The 20,807-nt window shown below is 40.3% G+C and overlaps 1 protein-coding gene across 4 annotated transcripts in view; it reads left to right on the forward strand.

The window, feature by feature from the left end:
• Positions 1-20,807, forward strand: part of LOC108678192 (tyrosine-protein kinase Btk29A) — a 160,271-nt gene that overhangs the window by 108,137 nt on the left and 31,327 nt on the right. Inside the window, exon 1 of one of the 4 annotated variants that reach the window (XM_018166553.2) lies at positions 5,876-7,784. The exons of the other annotated variants lie outside the window; for them this stretch is intronic. Within the exon in view, the coding sequence (XP_018022042.1) occupies positions 6,413-7,784 (1,372 nt within the window). The 5' untranslated portion in view covers positions 5,876-6,412. Of the gene's footprint in view, positions 1-5,875; positions 7,785-20,807 lie in introns of those variants that run through there. 4 annotated transcript variants of the gene reach the window in all.

Raw genomic sequence — 20,807 nt, forward strand, 5'->3', positions numbered from 1 at the left:
GCTTGTAAAATTCCATCGATTTTGAAGCGTCAAATATGCTTTTTTTTTTAAATGAGGAATCTCAGTTTTGCACTTATTATTCAATTTCGTCTTAACTATGCGTTAGGATTTATATAAACCTTTCACATTTTCATTTTATCTTCCTGACTTGGGTGTTGATAATATGTATTTTAAAACAGGATGCGCCGCAGAATTTAACGAGGCAATAAAATTGCGTCTTGAGGCCACTTCGGTAATTGATTGTCCTTGTCTATCGCTTGACAGGAGCACAATCGCACTAATCAGAATTTTTGCGGGCCATTACTCGCTAGATTTTCGAGTCCTTGTAAACGCAAAAATAATCGGGAACTTTATGTTCCTTTTCCTATTTTGCTTTTACGTATGATGACGCCACGTCCAGCTTGTAGCCTTGTGATGTAATGCTTGCCGCTGCTTGTGAACTTTAATAATTCCACTCCGTGACTCACTTCCTAATGTCTTTTTCTGGTTCTATTCTATAAAGGATAGAATTTTTTTCGTTTGAACTGAAATGCATGCTTTCATTGGTTCCTTAATTACTACGCGAAGCGAACGCTCATGCTCACTGTTGTATCTTAGAATCGCTTTAAAAATTATCATAACTTCTGAATGAATATTGATCGCTGGCCAAACAAATATCAAGGTCGCTTATGTTGATTGTTGTTAACGCTATGGTATTACGACTTGGGTCGAGCTATGGAGGTTGTGGTTTGATGGACTTAATTTAAATGCATCTCCTCTGCCGATGATGTTATGATTATTATCATCCATCATTTTCCGCGTGCTCAAAGCCCTGCTTGCATTTATAGGCACATTTCACTACTATTTCATTTGTGTTGATATTGGCTCTCGAGTCCATCGTGTTGCGTCTATACGCGTTTAGCCTCCACATGCTCAAGCATTGTACAAGTATACGCCCTGCGCTGTGTTTGGAGCAACCTTTGTGTATACGAACACGCTGCCTCCCACATGCGTGTGCGCTTGCTTCAACCATGTGCTTATGCGTGTACGCTCCATGCGGCCTTGAGAGGACATTGCCAGGCGATGTGTTCGCGGGTACAGCGCGAATCTTGTAGGTCTACGTACCAGGATGGGCATACAATATTAACAGCTTCTTGCGATTACTTCTGTTGTCTGTCTGAGCTCAAAGAGGTAGACAATATCGGCGACACGTGCACGATAATATACTTGACGAATAATTATTGTCATGTTCTATGTTTATCTGGCAATCGCTGTTTTGGATTTATACTTGAAGTGCAAAATGCAGACGGGTGTCTGAAATTATTATTACTGTTAAGATAGCGATCGCAAATACAGTTAGTGTGTAGCCTCCGGCCGCTCCTGGACTGTTCAACTTGATTACTAGTATCATCTTTAGTTTACGTCTGGACAAAATAATGTCTGGGCCAAATATTGAAAATAAAGCGAAGTGATGCATTAGAACCCGCTAGGAATTAATTACTTTTCTATTGTATCGTGTTTTAGTTGCTATTGTGAGTCATGGATATAGTAATATGCGCGCTATTACAGGAACTCGTAAAAAGACTATGCGGATGTGCTTTGATTTCGCGATTGAATGACGTGTACCAGTTCCGGTTCTTTTTTGGAAAATATTGTTCCTTGTCCTCCTGTGCATCTTTTCGTTATTATTCACTTTCCTTATGAATAAGGGCTGGGCCCGACGGATTGAACGCAAAAGCCCTAGTTGGCGAGTGTACGTGTTTGTGTACACATTATTGCCGTGTACGTGTATGTGTTGCTCTATGTGCGTCACTGGAGAGAGTTCCTTAAGAGAAAGTGACCTGACTCGCTCTCATCGCCTCTCCTGCAACATATCTCTCGTCGCGAGGTGACCTCGATGTTGGAACGCTCAAGTTGCTGCTCCGAAATATCAAGCCGAGCAACCGACGGAGACTAGTACCAAACTTGCGATGTTCTCAATGGTTTGGTTTGTTGGGTTGAGATGTATAGACTCCGAAGATGAGAATCTATAATAAAGCAAAGACTAATGATATATAGAAAAAATATTTCAAAATAATGTTTTTTCGCTTAGTTATGCGAACGAATTTTTTTACAGCTTCCCCTAAGCCTGAAGCCAATTGTAGCACACTAAATGTATTTATGCCATATTGCGCTCTGACACTTAGGTTGAAAGTAAAAAATCATGTGGCAATTATTTTTTTTTCTAGATGAGCAGTTTTTTTCTTATTTTTAATATTATTACGAAACTTAATCACTTACAGGAACATTTTCCATTTGATGCTTGTTCTTGGCCATCGCAACCGATGCTTGTGCTCACCGCACCACCGAGACAAAGATTAGCCTTCTATCGAGGCTCAGCTATGATTTTATTAAATTATACTCAAATCGATGTGTATATTTCAGTATTTTGTTTCATTTAAGTCAAAAATTTCCTGTATTGAACATTCAGGTTTTCCGTTTGGTGTACGATTCATTTGCAGTGAAATTCATTCCTCATATAAGTATGTATTATCTATTCTCTATCAATGCTTATCTAAGCACGCATGCAAATTGAGATCTGTTGTCCCAGTGCCTGCCACGCATTGAGTATAAGCAAATCTAAATGTAATAATAATCGATGTTTAGGACATTTTCCCATTGTGTCTCTTATTGTGGGTATAAATTTGTTGTCGAGTCTGGGCTCACAGCCGCTTGGCCTTGAGTCTTGTGGCGGGGGGGTTGCTGAACAGACTTGCCTCCTACACCTTCCTTCTCGTGTCCTCTTCTCTTTTGATGATATTTATAACTTTTCTTAATATTTTTACTCCGTTCTTTTTTACCATGTTCATAGCCAGGATTATTTTGGCTATGGATTTTAATTTTGTATTCAAATCACTGACATCAATATTATAGAATTTACCTATTTCACAGCATTATTGTGTTGTTTTCAGAAAATCTTCACGTTTTCCGCGCGTGAACTTCAATTATTTTGTGAACTCTAATGTTTTTATCGGAAGCTGTTTCTCTCAAAAATTTATTTCATAACAATTTCGATATTGTGTAGTGTCCTTATATGTTTTATTTGAAAAACAAACTTCGCTAACATCTTGCTTGTGGTGCTTTGCATAGTATCTTCATATGTTCCTATTATTGCCCACCTACAAAATTAATTACTCGTAGAATTCCTCGGCAATTTTGGCCACAAGTTAAATATTTGTCCTTGAATTCTTTCCTTCTAGTTGATGGCATTAATAAGAAGAGAATGCAGCTCTGCTCTCCGGTCTCATGTTAATTAAAGGCTTCACTGAATCGGAATTCATGCCTATCTTTATCGCTCTCGTTTCACTGAGCGTTGCGTCTTTGTTACAATTATTCTGCTTCACGAATTTCACTTATACGAATCCATGAATGATCACTCACATTCAGCTTGAAGAAGTCTATGATAGATAATAACAGTTTTGTCCGTTTTTGGCTTGTTCATAGCTTCTGCATTTATAATAATTTGCTTACGTTTTACAAATGTTCGTACATAAAGAATTATCGGCTTATTTTTTCAGAATGTTTTCGTCATTACTACATGCGCTCGTCACCTCACAGAAATTTACTCAGATCGAGGCGCAATATTCCTAGAATTGTTGCCGATTATCTTTAAAAAAACAGACGAATCTTTTAGAATGTTCATTTAAACTTAGTTTAGCTCTCGAAGTAATGATGGATCGCAGCTTTTCTGCTCGCATTGCATTTAGGCAGTGCGATCGTCGCGGCGATGCTCTCTCAAGAGCTTGTTATAATCGTTCTAGGATTTCTTGGGGGTTATACGACTAAGGTTCTCTCGTACTGAGTATTGTTGATAGTTTTCAGCGTATCAGGTTATACTCAACGCTATTAGCGCGCGCACGAGTGCCCTTAACGTAATTTGCTTTGAAGCCTGATAGAAGTGAGCATTAACCTTGTTCATTAAGAATGAACACAGCGATACTTCTCAACTCCGACTGTTGCAGTTGAAGTGAAGACTTGGACCTATAAGCTTCCCCTCATATTATGATGTTTCTTTCGATTTTCTTGCTCATCTATTCGATATAATACAAAGAGTTTGCCTAAATCATATCATTTTATTCGCCAGACAATGGAGATATATACATTTAATTGCAGTACAATAACATAAGTCACCTTCAATTTAGATAGGATCATTTGTTATCTAATGAAACTTGTTTGATCTCATGCACATAGATCGCAACTCTGTACCTATATAGTTGCACTGGCAAAAAATTATTCATTTGATTTTTAAACAATTTAACAATTTCTAAAAGCATCCAATTTATTTCTTTTTACTAAATTTTCACGTCTTATTCTAGTTAGACTACATGCCTACAATTAAGTTTCTAGCTTCTCTTCTTTTTCATACTCGTTGCCACGTAGAGCTCGTCCTATTCTGTTCGCTGTCAAATGAACGAATAGGAAAGATTGTTGTAACAAAATACAAGAGGTTTCCGGTGCTGGAGGATTGAATCACTCGTATTGCAGCTGCTCATCGTGAAAGAATGAGCCTACGATGCGGCTTCATTGAGAACTCCTGGCGCGTCTAGCTCGATCGCGGCGTCCAGTCATGCAGTGGATGGATATCTTTGCTTCACTTGAAACCAGTTCCTGCCATGCGTTTTTGCATTTTGAGGTTTTTATGTTGGTATCGTCACGGGGCATAGTTCCTGCCTTTTTTATTCTAACTTCAAGCTGACATTGTTCTAGTGTAGGCTTCGTAAGACGATTGCTACTTGTCGGGGTCTTGAGATTTACAACTCGCCATCTCAATATCGGTGCAATAACGCCAAACCCCGGCGTTGATTCCGACGTTGTTCGATGTTCCAAGTACCTTAAATGTCTTCAAAATTGCTCGGATCTGTTTAAAATTGCGCGGATCTGTTTAAAATTGCGCGGGTCTTCGGGTCTTATCTTGTGTTCGCATACTTGTAATGATCGCCTTGGAACTGTAAGGCACCTATTACCAGCACTTGGCGGTAAATCAAACATAAACCTATCTGTTGAAATTTTCTACATTTTCTCTACTGATTATTACAAAATAGGAATTATTTTTTTCTTATTTTTCGAACATTATTACAAGAGTTTTGATTTGCCTGCTGCTGATAAAATTCTCATTCTTAATTCTAATAAAATTCATTATGCATCTGAGACTCAACTTAATATGCATTTGTATTAATATGTATCTTAATCATGGTTGGTCATATCTTAACTTTCAAAGTCCGTGATGCAAAGAGATTTTGATTGCGCTAGTATAATCTGCTATACATATTTCAAAGTCCTTGATGCAAAGAGATTTTGATTGCGCTAGTATAATCTGCTATTTATAATATAATCTGCTAGGTGATATTGTGATGGCGTGCATTTTCCGAAGCTTCATGCATGCGCGTGCACCCTCCCGAGCTGCCTGCTATGCACAAGAAACTTGCAGCGACATCAAATAAATGACCAAATCTGAGTCCGCTGCTGCTGAGTGTCCGAGTCAAGGTCTTGCCGCGACCGCAGGTTACCGCCATCTCAGCGTCTCCCTTTATTCTCACAGTCTAGTTTTTCTTGCTTGCATCTCACTTCCATATTAGATCCGAAGTTATCTCTGCTTAATAACTTGTTAATGGTAATATGATTGTGATTTTTGACTAATTCTAGTGTTCATACTGTTTTTGTTCTTGCACTTAAAAATTGTATACTTTTCACCTATCGTATAGGTTAGAACAGAAATAAAACGGGCAATACTGTAAGGCCATTTATGAGTGCTGGGCATTTGGGCCCGGCAGTTTCAGGATGGAATCTGGATAACATAATTTATAGGAATTGTGTTTTGATGATGATTTATAATTAAATTCTTATGTTTCAGGTAGGAAACAATCTTATATTTAACCTTGTGAGTGCGGGGACGTCAACGTAGCACAGGTTTACATAGTTGAACTGCACTTCTTCGTTCGTGTTATGTTTAGCTGTCTTTCCTCATCTGGAATATTCGACTGTGGAAATTTATTTTGTTGAAAAATTTTTTTTTTAATTCAAGCTGTGTCTAAAAACACAACCGCTTCTGCTGGGCAGAGATCAATAGTGCTTCTGTGACTGAATCCAAACTTCTTTAATGTGTGCCCATCTTATTTCTAATACTGCTGAATAATCTTCCGGTGTGTTTTGATGTTTATTTCAAACAACAACTGGTGCCGTTCGAGTGAAGCTACCAATTTCCTGGGAAAACGCGCGTCTAGCTGAAGACGCTGAACCGGAAACCAGAAACTTTTGGTTACTCCATATGTAAAAAAGAACGATGCTGTAGATTAAATAATTTTCGACTATTTTCTCTGAATTTACCGCAGAACTACTTCATTATTTAGCCGTAATAAATTGAGGCATTAAATAAAGAGCTTCTAATAACCCCAGAATGGGAGTGACTGGAGGGGATGGCGGGATAGTAGCCCCGAAACATCGTTTGTCTTCACCGCAGCTTCAGTTTTTATCTGACCCGCTGGCTCCTGTCAGGGCCTTCACCATCACCCATCCTGGTCTGAGCGGCTCTCAATCCAAGCTCAGCCACAGCAACTCCAATGGCAGCGACCATAGCCATGCAAAGATTGCTTTCAACAATCACGGCTCCTCTGAAGGCATCTGTAAGATTCACAACGGACTCCATAGTAACGTTCCTAACGACACCTCGAATGGCAGTCGAACGAGCCTCGCATCAAATGGCAGGAAGAGCAAGAGTTTCAGTAAAGGAGATGTTCATCAAAACCGCGATTTTTTTAACATGACGTTAGATTTCCCACATCACAAGCTCGGCAGTGGTAACGACACCCTCGACTTCCCGCATCTTAAGCTTAACGGCAACGGCTATAACAAGAACACGCTCGATCTACCTCACTCGAGAACAAGTCACGCGAATATTTCTCCCGGATACGGACGGCGAAAAGACTCTAATAATTTCGTTGATCATCACAACCGAATAAATTTTTCACTCGCAACGTCTGACCTAAGCGACTCGGTTGTTGGATCTCAGAACTATTTGCCCCACGGTGCCAATAACGACTCTTTTATGTCGAGCCAAACTGCAGTGAACGGACACCCTCCTAAAGTCCCAAATCAACGTAAAATTTCTAACCGCAGCCTCCACGGAGTTTTTCATTCGCGATTGTCCGGACCGCTAGCGTCTCTGCAGCCCGTTGCTCCATCTGGACTGGCTAGACCGCAGACAACTCGAGCTCGCAAGAAGCGTCATTCTGCCATTACTTTCTTCAATAGCAAGGATAAGGAGAACGTACAGATCGACACACCTCCTTCATTAAGTCCAAGCAACAACATGCCTACCGTTCTCCATCACCTTATCTGCCGTCCTGGGGCAAATGACAGCTCAACAAACGGAGGTCGTTTGCTAGGACAAGGTTTGAGTTTGTCTGAGAATAGCTTGGGTCCTGGTGGCCTAAACTATGATGCGAGCGTACGGCGCTCCGACGACAACGATGTGGGGAGAGCCAGAAAAGTGAGCATCGCCTTGCGTGCGCTCGCTGGCCGCTTGAGTTTATCTCTGGGCAAAGGTGATGGCTTCACTACGGGAGGCTTGGCCACTGCCACCGCTGCTAAAATACCTCGGCCCATCTTTGGAATACCTAACAACAGAAGGTCGTACAGTAGTAGCAGCAGTAATAGTAATGATAGCTGTGATAGTGGATGTATACCTGCCCTTAATCCTGCCCCTACCCTCATGCCTCTCACCGCTACTCTGTCTGCTGTGTCTTCAGCGTCGTCGTCGTCCAATGGAGGTGAGTATTGAATAATATCCTTATGCTCGCTTCTAGTTGTTCATCATTGATATGCGTGCTGCCAATAATTTACGTCACGACGTGATTGTTCTCGTCATGCAATATGTTTTCTATACAAAAGTTATTGGAAGCAAATTACATTAGTTGAGCTTTTTTATAATACTGTGAACGAATTAAAAGCATAGGCACTTTTATGGTTTTTATTTCATAGCGAACAGCCATGCGATTGGTTCTTTTTCATACAAATAATTGCAAATGATATGCACCAACGCCGCTCCTATTCAAAAGTTGTTATGGGTAATATGATTCCAGATTTGTGACTCAGTCATCTGGAGAAAGCAGGTTTTGAGGGACACATCCATTATTATTTTTCTCGCTAGCTTTCAATATTCATGTGATTTGTTTGAAATATATTTGAATGTTACAAGTGTATTGCACAGAAAGTCATGGGGACGTAACTGATTTTGCGTATAAAATTTACTAGAGATTGCTTTTATTTTGATATGAAATAGCTTTAATAGTCGCATTTCCATTATAATTACATTAATTATAATTAATATTATAATTTCCATTATATAATATTATTTAATAGTCGCATTTCCAGCTCAATTTAAATGAGTTTGCAAGCGTTCCATTATGCAACTTCACGAAGAATGATTAATTATTCCATTTGATGGCTTTGTATTTACACATTCCTGAGGTTAGTATTTACGCAAGCAGGTCTCCTTGTAACATGAATAAGAACAATGCGGGACTGCACGAGAGTGCCGTTAATGGCCTTGCAGTTGTATACGTGAAGTGCAGGTGCTGAGGTGTGGGTGCACTTTCGCTAGCCCAAATATTTAGGCGCGACTCGGTCGGACCTAAGTCGTTAATTCAGCAACACCTCTCAGTGTTGCTCCCCTACATTTAAACGACCTTTCGCTCCTGTCTTCGTGAGGCGACGTTTTGTGGGAGAGTTGTGGGTGTTGTGAGAGGCAGTGGGAGGTGTTGTGTGAGGCAGTGGCGGGTGCTGTGTGAGGCAGTGGCGGGTGCTGTGTGAGGCAGTGGCGGGTGCTGTGTGAGGCAGTGGCGGGTGCTGTGTGAGGCAGTGGCGGGTGCTGTGTGAGGCAGTGGCGGGTGCTGTGTGAGGCAGTGGCGGGTGCTGTGTGAGGCAGTGGCGGGTGCTGTGTGAGGCAGTGGCGGGTGCTGTGTGAGGCAGTGGCGGGTGCTGTGTGAGGCAGTGGCGGGTGCTGTGTGAGGCAGTGGCGGGTGCTGTGTGAGGCATGNTGGGTGCTGTGAGAGGGACTTGCTGGTGCTGTGAGAGGGACTTGCTGGTGCTGTGAGAGGGGGACTTGCTGGTGCTGTGAGTAGGACTTGCTGGTGCTGTGAGAGGGACTTGCTGGTGCTGTGAGTAGGACTTGCTGGTGCTGTGAGAGGGACTTCCTGGCGCTGTGAGAGGGACTTGTTGGCGCTGTGAGAGGGACTTGTTGGTGCTGTGAGAGGGACTTGGAGCTGTTAGTAGGACTTGCTGGTGTTGTGAGTAGGGCTTGTTGGTGCTGTGAGAGGATCTTGCTGGTGTTGTGAGAGGGACTTGCTGGTGTTGTGAGTAGGGCTTGCTGATGTTGTGAGAGGGACTTGCTAGTGTTGTAAGTAGGACTTGCTAGTGTTGTAAGTAGGACTTGCTGGTGCTGTGAGATTTGGTTGTTTTGGTGATGTGTACTGTGACAGGCAGTGGTAGGCGCTTAGAACAGCGATGTTCGTTGAGGAAGTACGATGTTGTGGGTGGTTTCATTTTTTTCCTTCTATTCCTTCTCTAACAAACATTCGATAGGAATCGTCTTCAGCTAACGCTCCATAAACATAATCCACAATTTTTCTCACCTGCTAAGAAGCGGTCATCTTCCGTTGTTACTCATTTCTTCCAAATTTCAGAGTTCAGAGTTTATCCTACCGTGTTTAGTCACTGATTTTTCAACGCATGAATTCAAAAATGCTAGAATGGTGCGTGTTTTTTTCCCATGGAACCAATGTTTACTTAGATATACTGTTAATAATTCTGATGCACGGTAGACTTCAAGTGCATCAAGATCATGGAGACCTACTGACTGTACTATCGTGGAGAAGCCTTTTAACCTCCGGCCTGGTATCCGGGAAGCTCTACCTACGTGCAACGAGTTTCTAATTCTTTGTGTGGGAACTTTCTCCTGCAATCTTATTCGATTGTCTGTATTGCGCACCGGAGGGATGGAATAATACCAACTTGTTTATGATTCCAACATGAAAGAAACGATTTTCTTTGAAATGACTGGAGACACAAATTTGAGCTTATGAATATCATATTATATATGCTCCAAGATAATCTCTCTTGCTCGTGGAATCGCCGAAAGAACTTGCGGCATTTATGTTTTCTTCATTAGCCATATTGTCGGCTTTGTTTCTTACTTTGGTACTTAGTTTCTTATCTTGAAATTTGCCAATTAAATGCAGGAATAAAGCAACCGACGCGTACTCCCTTACTCCTTCTCTCTCTCACTACAACTCTATTGCAGCCGGCCGCTTGCCAGTCTGGTTCTCTATGTCGATACGCTTTCTGGTTTTGACCAGGCATCGGGGTTTCTTTTGTTAATTCTTTTTAATGACCTATATAAAAGAATTCAATTTTAATGCCGCTTTAAGGTCTATGAAATTATTGCTTCTTTTTAATGACCTATATTGAGGAATTTAATTTTGATGCCGCTTTAAAGTCTATGAAATTATTGCTCGGTATAAATTGTTATGATCCCTTTGTGTTCTGTTTCATGTGGCAGGCCTGCTCAACTGTGACACTTATAACATATTGTCACATGATACAACAATATTCGCATAATTCGCTGCTTTCTTATCGAGTTCATACCACAAAGTTTTCCTATACAGCTGTTATTGAGAGCGTGTAATTAGCTATTTCTTTCTTATTTCTGCTAGGTGTTAGTTTCATTTTTCACTTCCATAATAAACTTGTGAAATTCCTAGCAATTTATACCGTACGTTGGAGACTCGCTCATTGAAATTATCGTGCAAATGTTTGACGATGACTTGCTCGACACGAGCGTTTTTACTCTTGAAGACTACATGGCACATTTTTGGGTTGGGACCTTGCCGTTAACTGGAGCAACATTAGGTGCCGGTATACAGATCAGTTACACTCGAGCTTTGTGGGGTGGCGCTGTAGATCTTATTATATCCACTTCTCGCTGGTTGAGCGCCTGCAAACGTTTGGCTATGGAGACTAAAGACGGGCGTTGCATGAGCTTCACTTGAAGGCTGGAGGTCGCTGCATGAAGGCAGTCAGTTGCACTCTTTGCCCTACATTAATCGCTGGTATGTTACCCAGCTTCACGATTGTATGTAAACTTTCAAGCACCGCGATAGCTCTCAGGAATGCAGATCCCGGCTTATTTGAAGCGACTGTCGTAGTGTGACTGTGACAGAGTAAGTCCCTGTGTGGTGACGTGCGAGGCTGCCGTTGTGAAAAGGCTGCACGATGAACATGATCGCAACCATCGCTGCAAACAAGACCACACGCAGGGTTTCAAATGAGATAAACGAGAACTAATGGTCGCCGTTGCTGTGGCTTAATGTTGCAGCTTCCGTGTTGCCTTGGCGCCCCCTGTCAAAATACACTCGTCTGACCATCAACATTTTTTGCCCATTGCGTAGCATCTCGATTATTTGTACTGAGCATGTGAGCTCACGCGCCCTGGCATTTATGCGAGAGACCTTTATATTGCATTATTTATTTCGTTGCTGGAATCCGATATTCCAGCCTACTAGAAACTGAGAAACAATTTGTTCCTTTTTTGCCGGACTCCCGCTGCTACACATTCGTGATGAACATCTTAACGTCTCAATTATATCGCAGTTGTTGAAGATCCCAAACATCGCCATATCAATTTTCTGCTCGATATTTTCCGACTGTTCTAATATCGTATTATTCATTTTGAAAACTAAAAGTTTGGACGAATATTGGCGGCACGAAAACCGTTTTAAATTCCCCATCGAACTTGGTTTCTGAGATATACCTATTTATCCAGTAATACTTCTTTCGTGCATATATCTGGCCTGACAAGTTTAGTGTTGACCTAAAAATATATGAAAAGCTTAGGAGAGCTGGAACATTTATATCTCTCTTATTAGCATTTAGACTTTCTATGTTCGCGTCTTGGTTCTAAATTGGTCGTTACCTCAAAGGTAGTATATAAGGGTCTAAAAAAATATAACTTTTGCGGGGCCGAAATTCATGAAGAGTGCTTTTGAAATTGCGTCGTGTGTGACTTGAATATTATGCTTCTTCCAGAATTTTGAAACTAGTACCTGGTAGATCGTTAACAAGTTTTTAATTTTACTTATTGAAATAGAAACCTTTTTCATGTTTTGTATCATTCGTAGATGCTTGAAGTTTTTCATTATGATTATTCTGTATCAAATTAATGTTACCTACTTCTTGCTGCACAAATGCCTTAGCAACTATTGCATGAACTAAATAACACCGAATTTCGTAACAACCGCGCTTTTCATTGTCTCTAATTTTGTTGAGAGCTGTTCATCGCCACACGTTGTGATCAGGCAAGCCTATACTGCTGAGGGTTGTGTGCGATGATGTCTCCCTCGGTCACTACCCGTACAGATGTCGCACCGTCAGTAGATGACCCAGACACGGCCCTCTGCTTTCTCGGTGTCAGTGGGTCGCCGCTGCCCTCCATCCCTACTACCGTTACCTCGTCTGCCGTGCCTTGTCCGCTCGCCGTACTCGCCAGCGTCTTCGCAGTGTGGCGTCAGCCTATACCAGAGCGTGCAAAATAACCTTATTGATTGCTTCTATTCAAGATTCACAGTCTTCAATGATTTTGTTGAATACAGGTATATACAATACAGGTATAATAGTTTTCACTTTTTTCCAATATTAGTTAGAAAGCCAAGGAATAAACTGAGTTTGGCGCCGTTGAAGTGACTGAAATGATTTAATAATGCAATTTTATTATAAAACGTAAGATTTATTTGGACGAGTTAACATCCGACCTGAATCTGTTTAGAAAATGGTTCAATATAAGCTTCATATTGATAATGTTATGGACCACGGTAAAGAATGTCGTCGTCCAAGAGTCTATGCTCATACAGACGCAATTGAAAGAAGTACGTATCTGCTGTTTTGAATACAAGACTGCACTTTGAGGGAAGTTTGGTCGATTTCATTAATTGGATTGAGTTGTTGGCAACTTCCTTATCTGGTTTCTGTAGAAAAACGATTTTATTTTCTTAAGCAGATTGCCAGCCTAACTTTTTGAGGAAATATCTGTCGAAGAAAAACTCAATCATATACCACCCTCACTCTTCAACACGGAAGATATTTTCCCTCTCTACCTTTGTTGTCTGCTAAGTGCCTGTACGTTACCCAATTTAATATTCATTATCAACTTGGCCAGTAAAGTGTGCGATTGAGAACTGCAGTTCTAAGAGAACTCGTCTCAGCCTTTGCGCAGATTCCCTGTGCCATATAATCGTACACGGGAAGCTGACCACTGCGCAGTGGCACCCTGACATGTCGCATTAAAACCTGTTACGCGTGTGCGACGTGCGAGTCATGATTGCTGTAGGTTCTGGCTTCTGTATCTTCTTCAAGCTTTGTTTCGCTTTAATTTCAGTCAAGGAAAAGCCAATGTTTATAAAATTTTCAATGTCAAATCTAAATTTACTACGCAAGGCTAATTTGTTGATGAATTTTCTGAGCCTCGTTGGTATTTACCGCTATGTATACTTTCGAAGTTGCGCAAGAAGCTCGAAGGTCGTGTGTTATGTGTAACATTCTCGCGCCGAATAATTATCTCGACCATAATTCTGACGTTAGCATCCTCGAGGGATAGGTGGCCATCTGTTGAAGCGTTGAGTGCAACGCATGTGTGCTGGTCGCGGCAATTGCTTAAAGCTGTTTTTCCGCATCTCGTAAATGCCATTGAAGGGCGCAGGGACGTTGCGTAGTCTTCGGTATGACCTTTGCTTAGCCTACAGCCCCCTTATTTGGCTCTGCATACACGCTAAGAGAGCAGTCCAATAATTATCTGACGAGTTCACTCGTACTCGGCTTTTATTGTTGCTTGTGCTGAAATATTCCACTGCCTTCGTCTGCATTGCGTCAAATGAAATACAAACGGTTCACCTGTTGCGTTTGCTTTGAATTCATTTGTGAAAAAAACTGTGCTTCAGTCCAAATTTGTTGCATTAAATAAGCGTTTCAGGACTTTTTTTTCTTTGGGTGATGATTTTTCCCAGTAGAATTTACTTACTGGAAAATAAGTTAGCGGTCGTGTTCTGTTCGTAGTAAAATGAATTTGTTTCTCGTGAACGAAAATAAAAACTCGTGTGATACGTTATGGAGCCTAATATTTAAATATTATAAATGTGCCATCGAAGCTGGATCCCATTACCCGTCTACGCATCACCTCGCCTGCAAATGTTCTGTTGCGACATGGATGACTTGGCCGCGGCAAATTGGGTTCCTGTTTGACGTGGATGAGAAAGTCGTGCGTGGATTGTTAAATGTCTCTCGAAGTGTGATGATCACGTAGCGTGAACTTTGGAGTTGCTGAAATTTACCAGCATTTCTGAACAGTTATTTTGTTGAGAATTAGAGCTAGAGTAATATAATTGTCAGTATAGACAAAGCATGATTACTAATATATCATGTGATGACTGACTATTGATAGAGAATATTGATACATCAGTCATAATTAGTCGGCGTTTGGTAGCCAATAATTTCGTATTGATATTAAACGGACTGCAATTCATTCCTCAACGATTTGTAATTGTTTATTTCTGGGAATGTAGGAACCTTGATGAATATTTTACATTTTATTCATGTTGCAGCTGCATTGCTGTGATCTCAAGAATCTCGATGAAGCAATGAAGTTACGTCATGCGGTTGCCTGTACTCGCTTTGATAGAAAACTGCTTCTCTTTCCTTGATGATTGCGAGGACCCTGATCAAGCTGCTTGCTCATGGTTACTCAAGCGTAATGGTCGCCAAGATTGATTCTTTTGAACCGCAGTGCTGCCTGAGGGCGCATCTTTGTGCAACCCTACGCCTCAATTGCTGTGTCATTCTCAAGCCCTCGTGGCACCCCATCTTCATCCTCCTGCCCTGAATTCTGCAATGCTATTTTCTTATTGGAATTTCTCTCACCTATGCATAACGGTTGCTCGCTAGCGCTCAATCTCGAGGAATTATTTGGCATCTCCGGTATCTTGCAACTCATGTTTGGTTATTTCAACATCAAGCTATCAATCAAGATTGCGCGCATAATCTATGCTTCTTCGTGGATATTTATTCTGAGGTAAAGTGCGCTTCATTGATCATCTGTAGCTCCTACACTAAAGTGCGCTTCATTGATCATCTGTAGCTCCTATACTAAAGTGCGCTTAATTGATCATCTGTATCTCCTACACTAAAGTGCGCTTAATTGATCATCTGTAGCTCCTATACTGAAGTGCGCTTCATTGATCATCTGTAGCTCCTATACTAAAGTGCGCTTCATTGATCATCTGTAGCTCCTATACTAAAGTGCGCTTCATTATTCATCACAATTTGGTTCTCGTGCAATCATCCAGGCGGCGTTTCAGAAGAAGCTTCATTACGCTCGTTGCAACTTTGAGCGTCACTCAAGAAGGTCGTTTGTGCAGGGACGCTATTCTCTCGGCTGCTTTTGTTTATCCGCCATGGCTAATTGATCAAACTTTATAATAAAGATCGAGTGCATCACAGTTCTTTGTCACAGAAATTAATAGATAAACAAGATTCCTTACAACGCCTTCTGAAAGATGACGCAGTAACGATCGGCGCAGCAATAGTTATTCAGCGCATCGCTTTGTCTAGCGTCTTCAATGATCTGTTGGAAATGTCATGCTATACTCTAATCATCGTTCGTTGTTTTCGACTCTGCCGTCCCGTTACACCGTGCTTTTCGTCCCAAGTTGAAGATGTTAGCGCTGCTCTGCAAGTGACGCTCCAGCGCAGCAGATGGTTGCATTTGTTCCAATGCTCGTACTGGCGACCTGTGCACGCATATTTCATCATCATTTATTTTAAATATCTTGACTTTACATAGCGGAATGCTCTAGTTTATTATTACAATAAATGTTTGGTACATCACATCATGCTATCATTCATTATTGTAATAAATATTTTCGACATCGCAGCATTTTCTAATCCATTACTACAATAAATGTCCGATCATTTTTTATTAGACAAAATATTTTATTATATATATCTACTTATTTTAGAAAAATATTGAAGTTGCAGCTCATTCAGATTTAATTGCAGTAACAAATCGCACTACTGATATCTGTTCATGTGTATATTGTGCTTGTGAAAGCAGTTGTTTGCGTGAATTCAGCCCTTTCTTCCGAGTTGAAATTGCAGGTATGGAAGAAAATGGGTAGAACTTTTTGATGACTTGTTAACCCATCCCCAACGGTAAATGTCTCTGGATTTAAGTGTAATTGATGTTATATATTTTGTATTAAATGTTTTAATCGTTATGCCGGAAAAGCTTATTGTATTTTACTGAGAGAGATATAGAAGCTGGTGCCACGCGATGGCACTTGTATGATGCAGGGTACAAAATATTATTTATTTAATTTGACTTTGCAGAATCGTTTATACAGTTTTATTAAAAATTTGTTTTCGATTACGTCCAAAACGAAATTTAAATTTAATTTTAAAATTAATGATATGAAACGCTATTTTAAAAATATAAAAGAAGTCTAATGCGGGAAATAGGAGGATTATGTGTTACTTGAAGGAATTGGGTTGCTTGGGGCATGGATTAATTTCAATCAACTCAACTGAAATATTCATTATTATTAGGTCTATTAGGTGAGGGTAGTAATTTTAATTGTTTCTGTGTTTGTATAATGTTATGAATACTGGAAATAATAACGGTGCATATTAAGAGATAATAACGGTTCCAGTTAACAATCTAAAACTGCGTTTGCACCATGTCATATATAGTATTGCTTATGCGCGCATGCTTGCTTTATTTCTCTACAATATTTCCCTACCTATTTTTATGTCCAACGACTCCTCTCTTCATTGCTGCTATAGACTATTTATTTCGCATGAAGGGCAAGGAAAATCGTTTGCCATGCCATTATTTGCTTTTATCGATTGATTTGTACGATACTGTGCAATAACTCGGTATTTAATAAACTAAGTTCCAGTCGCTGCTGTGGGTATTCAAACAAAGCCTATAGGGTTTTTTCGAGGTAACATTTGTTCAAACCTATCTTTTGAAAGGAAGCATCAATGAAGCTACTCTCCGAGAGCGAGTTAGAGTAAGTGCTATTTTCCAATGGGATGTTCAATTTGTAGCGATTGAAAAAAATATCATGGAAGATTTAGCGGTAATTACCACGTTAAAATATTTGTGCTCGTTGTGGCTTGAGTGATAAATTTGCTGGTAATTTAGCTCGGTAACGGGACGACCGACATGCCTCTGGCTCGGCAGGCGTGTCCAGCGTGGGGCCCCGCAGCTGTTACTCCCCCCGGTCGCCGTCCATGTTATTCTTCTGCTGCGATGATCGCTCATGTGTCACAAACTTACTGCAACTTGCAAAATAATTTTCAGTGCACAATTGAACCTGACATATAAAATTAATATAATGCAGCAATACCCATGCCGAGCTCCCAATGTAGCATCTAACGCTCGGTGATTCGTGGGTATTTTATAGCACCTCTCGGATGCCCCCTGGACTTCCGTTCAAAATTTCTTCTGTGCAGTCAATCGCTAGCAGCAACAAAATGCATGCTCTAAGAGTCAAGAACGAAATCGTTGTGTGTTCAAATTTGACATTCTAATATTGTCATATTTTCACGCTCTAATTAAGTGCCGTTTTTTTGCTGTTGTCACAGCGACTCTGCAGCTCGCAGTCGTTCGTTGGCGAAAGCTTTTCTTTCGTTGACACGAATACTCGTCGGATGTTGTTATCGTGTCTTTATCATCAAAGAATTCGACCGACAAAAAGTTGGTCGAATTCAGCGCACCATTCTCTCAATAAGTAGCTACCTGCTTTCACCGATATTTAGCACTTTTTAGCGAAAAGCTTTTCAGAGTATTTTTTCCGAGTTTTTGTAATTTAGAAAACTTCGCTTCGAAGAGGAATGTTTCACGCACTTTCTCACACGCGCGATCCCGTTTGATTGAAGTGCTCATCCATCAAGTTGTGTTCCAAATAGAACAGACTTCATAAACTGATTCAGATGATGATCTCATGCAGGTTAATATTAGAGTCTAAGAATTTGGGGGTTTAGGTGTAATATTATTTTCATCGTAGCTGTTTGTTTGGGCGTGGCGAGTTCGGTTAAATTGGTCCTTGATAATTGAGTCGCGTCTTTAACTAACTTCTAACGCACACATCCATTCGCCAGCGACGACCTCCTCTGTCGAAGCGTCTCAACAATTCATTCAAGTTCCTCTGTTGTTAATGGCGCAGTAGATTTATGGTCTCTCTTCTGCGCCCATTAATTATGTGCTTCTTATCATTTATGTGTTTTTACTAAATTCGGAAATTTGCTTCTTGATGAGCTCAACTGAACATCTTGTATCATAAGTGTCTGTGGAAGCTTCCTTTTGGCCTTATTCTGCTTCCTTAACCAATCCTAATTTAGTCCAGGATACTTTTGATTCTAAACTAATTAATTCCCTTATTGTTATGAGTTTCTTCTTTGCTATTATGAGTTCCAGGATACGCCAGCTTTTGAATGTACCGCCCCGTTTATTCTGTAAACCCATCTAGCAGTGCTGCATCAACCGCATGCAATTTAATAATATCATTTATTCGCAGGCGCAGTTTGGAAACTTAATTACGTTGTCGTAGTTCTCTGTATTATTTACTTGTAATGCCAGTATTTTTGCATTCTGTGTATGGTAATTTTTTTTTTTCAAAGATAAGCGAGTATGTTGTTTGGAAAAGTTTTTGCAGGCTGCCGTTTTTTTGTTTTGCAACAACTCTTTGATTGGATGATTTCTTAACGTATTTTTTTGTACCTTTGCAGGTATGTTTGGAGGACCCATGGCGCCCTCTGCGTGTAGCAAAATGGAGGGTAAGGCAGCTCCCGCAATATAATATTAGCCTCGTTATTAAGGGATCGTGAGTTGGCAGATCATCCTGTGGCGGCATGTTCAGCGCCACTTATATGGTTCATGCCTCTAGGTAATCCATGAGAAGAGATATTGTCTATTAACCCATTGCTTCTCGTTTCATAAATAGTCGCTTAGCCCATTTATAAAAGTTTTATTCATATTTAATTGACATTTTCTTTCACGTTAACTTGCCTCTGGAAGTTCCAGTCATATTCTAATAGAAAGATTGTATTGTTTACTTTTCCACTTGTGATCGGATGATTCATCTGGTAGCGTTCCCCAATACAAGCTTTTTTCCATAAGTTATACATTTGCATGTAAAATTTACATTTTCTTTTCGCGTTGAAAGAATGTCAATTTACATTTTCTTTTCGCGTTAAAAGAATGTTAATTTACAGTAAGTAAATTATCTCCTCAGTTACCCTCGTGTTCTCTCGTATTACTTACTTCAACTTGCAGTGCTTGGACAAAATAAGGGAAACGCATGAAATTTTTATATCGTAATTTTTGAACACGTTATGAAAAATTAAAACGTAACATATTTTTTATGTTTCATTGTCTATTGTTGCTGCTAATTGATATTTTATCCTTGCACAGATATTTTTAGCAAATTTTAATGTCTATAACCTAACCTATAACATATAAACGGCAAACCTCTCTGATTTTGAAAGAGGCCTAATTGTTAGTGCCCGTATGGCAGGTGCTAGTGTGACAGAAACTTCCCGAATGCTTGACGTTTCTAGAGGTACTGTCTCAAAAGTAATGACTGCTTTTGGAAGAGAAGGATGAACGTCCTCAGCAAAGCAAAGGTCTGGTCGAAAGTCGAAGTTGTCTGAGGGACAATCGAATGACCACTGTTAGACAAAGGGGTTTTACATGGGTTTTGTCTTCGAGCGCAAGACTTCAATTTCTTTGTTAACAATGATACTTTTCCTTCTTCTCTGTATTTCATGGAATTGCTGTCATGAACTGTGTATACCTATTTCAGGGTTTTGTCTTCGAGCGCAAGACTTCAATTTCTTTGTTAACAATGATACTTTTCCTTCTTCTTTGTATTTCATGGAATTGCTGTCATGAACTGTGTATACCTATTTCATAGCGCTTATTACGACTTTCGCGTTAACCACAGCCTTTATTTTATCATCAACTTCGATTGACCTTTCCACTTGCACGATATCTGTACAAGATTGTGTTCGCCGACGCTTTGCTTCTTCGAAACGATTATGTTTACTCTTAGTTAAATTTATGACAAAAAAGCTTGACCTTCCGTATTTGTTCGAAACGTTTTGCTCTTAATCTGAAGTGCCAGACTCATTGCATGTCCCAGTCAGTAAACAACGCCTGGTTTGCAATTTGTCGAAGATATGACCAGATTGCTGCCTTGAAAATATAGCTTGTCTTGCTTCCTCCTTTGATTGCTGAGCTTGCAGTGCAATCAGAATAAGCCAGGCGACCATGATATTTCACGATATTTCCGTGGAAATCTAAAAATTTGTCCTTTGTCCCACTACGTTTTCTTGACGTCACATCGCATTCACGTTTTCAATCTTTCGTGCGATTATGAGAAGAACTTGAAAAATGCAATGATTTTAATCTTTTGCTTTGGATTAATCGTGGCTTCGCGTTATTGCTCGGCATTGCTTATGTTCACTTCTTTGCTGGTGCGATCATCACTTCAATTTTCCCCCATTTCAGTGGTGTAAATTCACTTCCTTAATTTTTTTAACTTTCCGTCCATCGCATTACAACTGGGGTGTACTGCTATTTATTCATTTTACTCTGCAGGAAACAGGGTTGCTAGTTAAGCTTAGAAATTTTTCACTTGCTAATTATTTCTAATGTTGATTTTCATTAACTACTACTTCTAACG

The sequence above is a fragment of the Hyalella azteca genome, unplaced genomic scaffold (assembly GCF_000764305.2).
Source record: "Hyalella azteca isolate HAZT.00-mixed unplaced genomic scaffold, Hazt_2.0.2 contig11305, whole genome shotgun sequence".
Lineage (NCBI taxonomy): Eukaryota > Metazoa > Arthropoda > Malacostraca > Amphipoda > Hyalellidae > Hyalella > Hyalella azteca.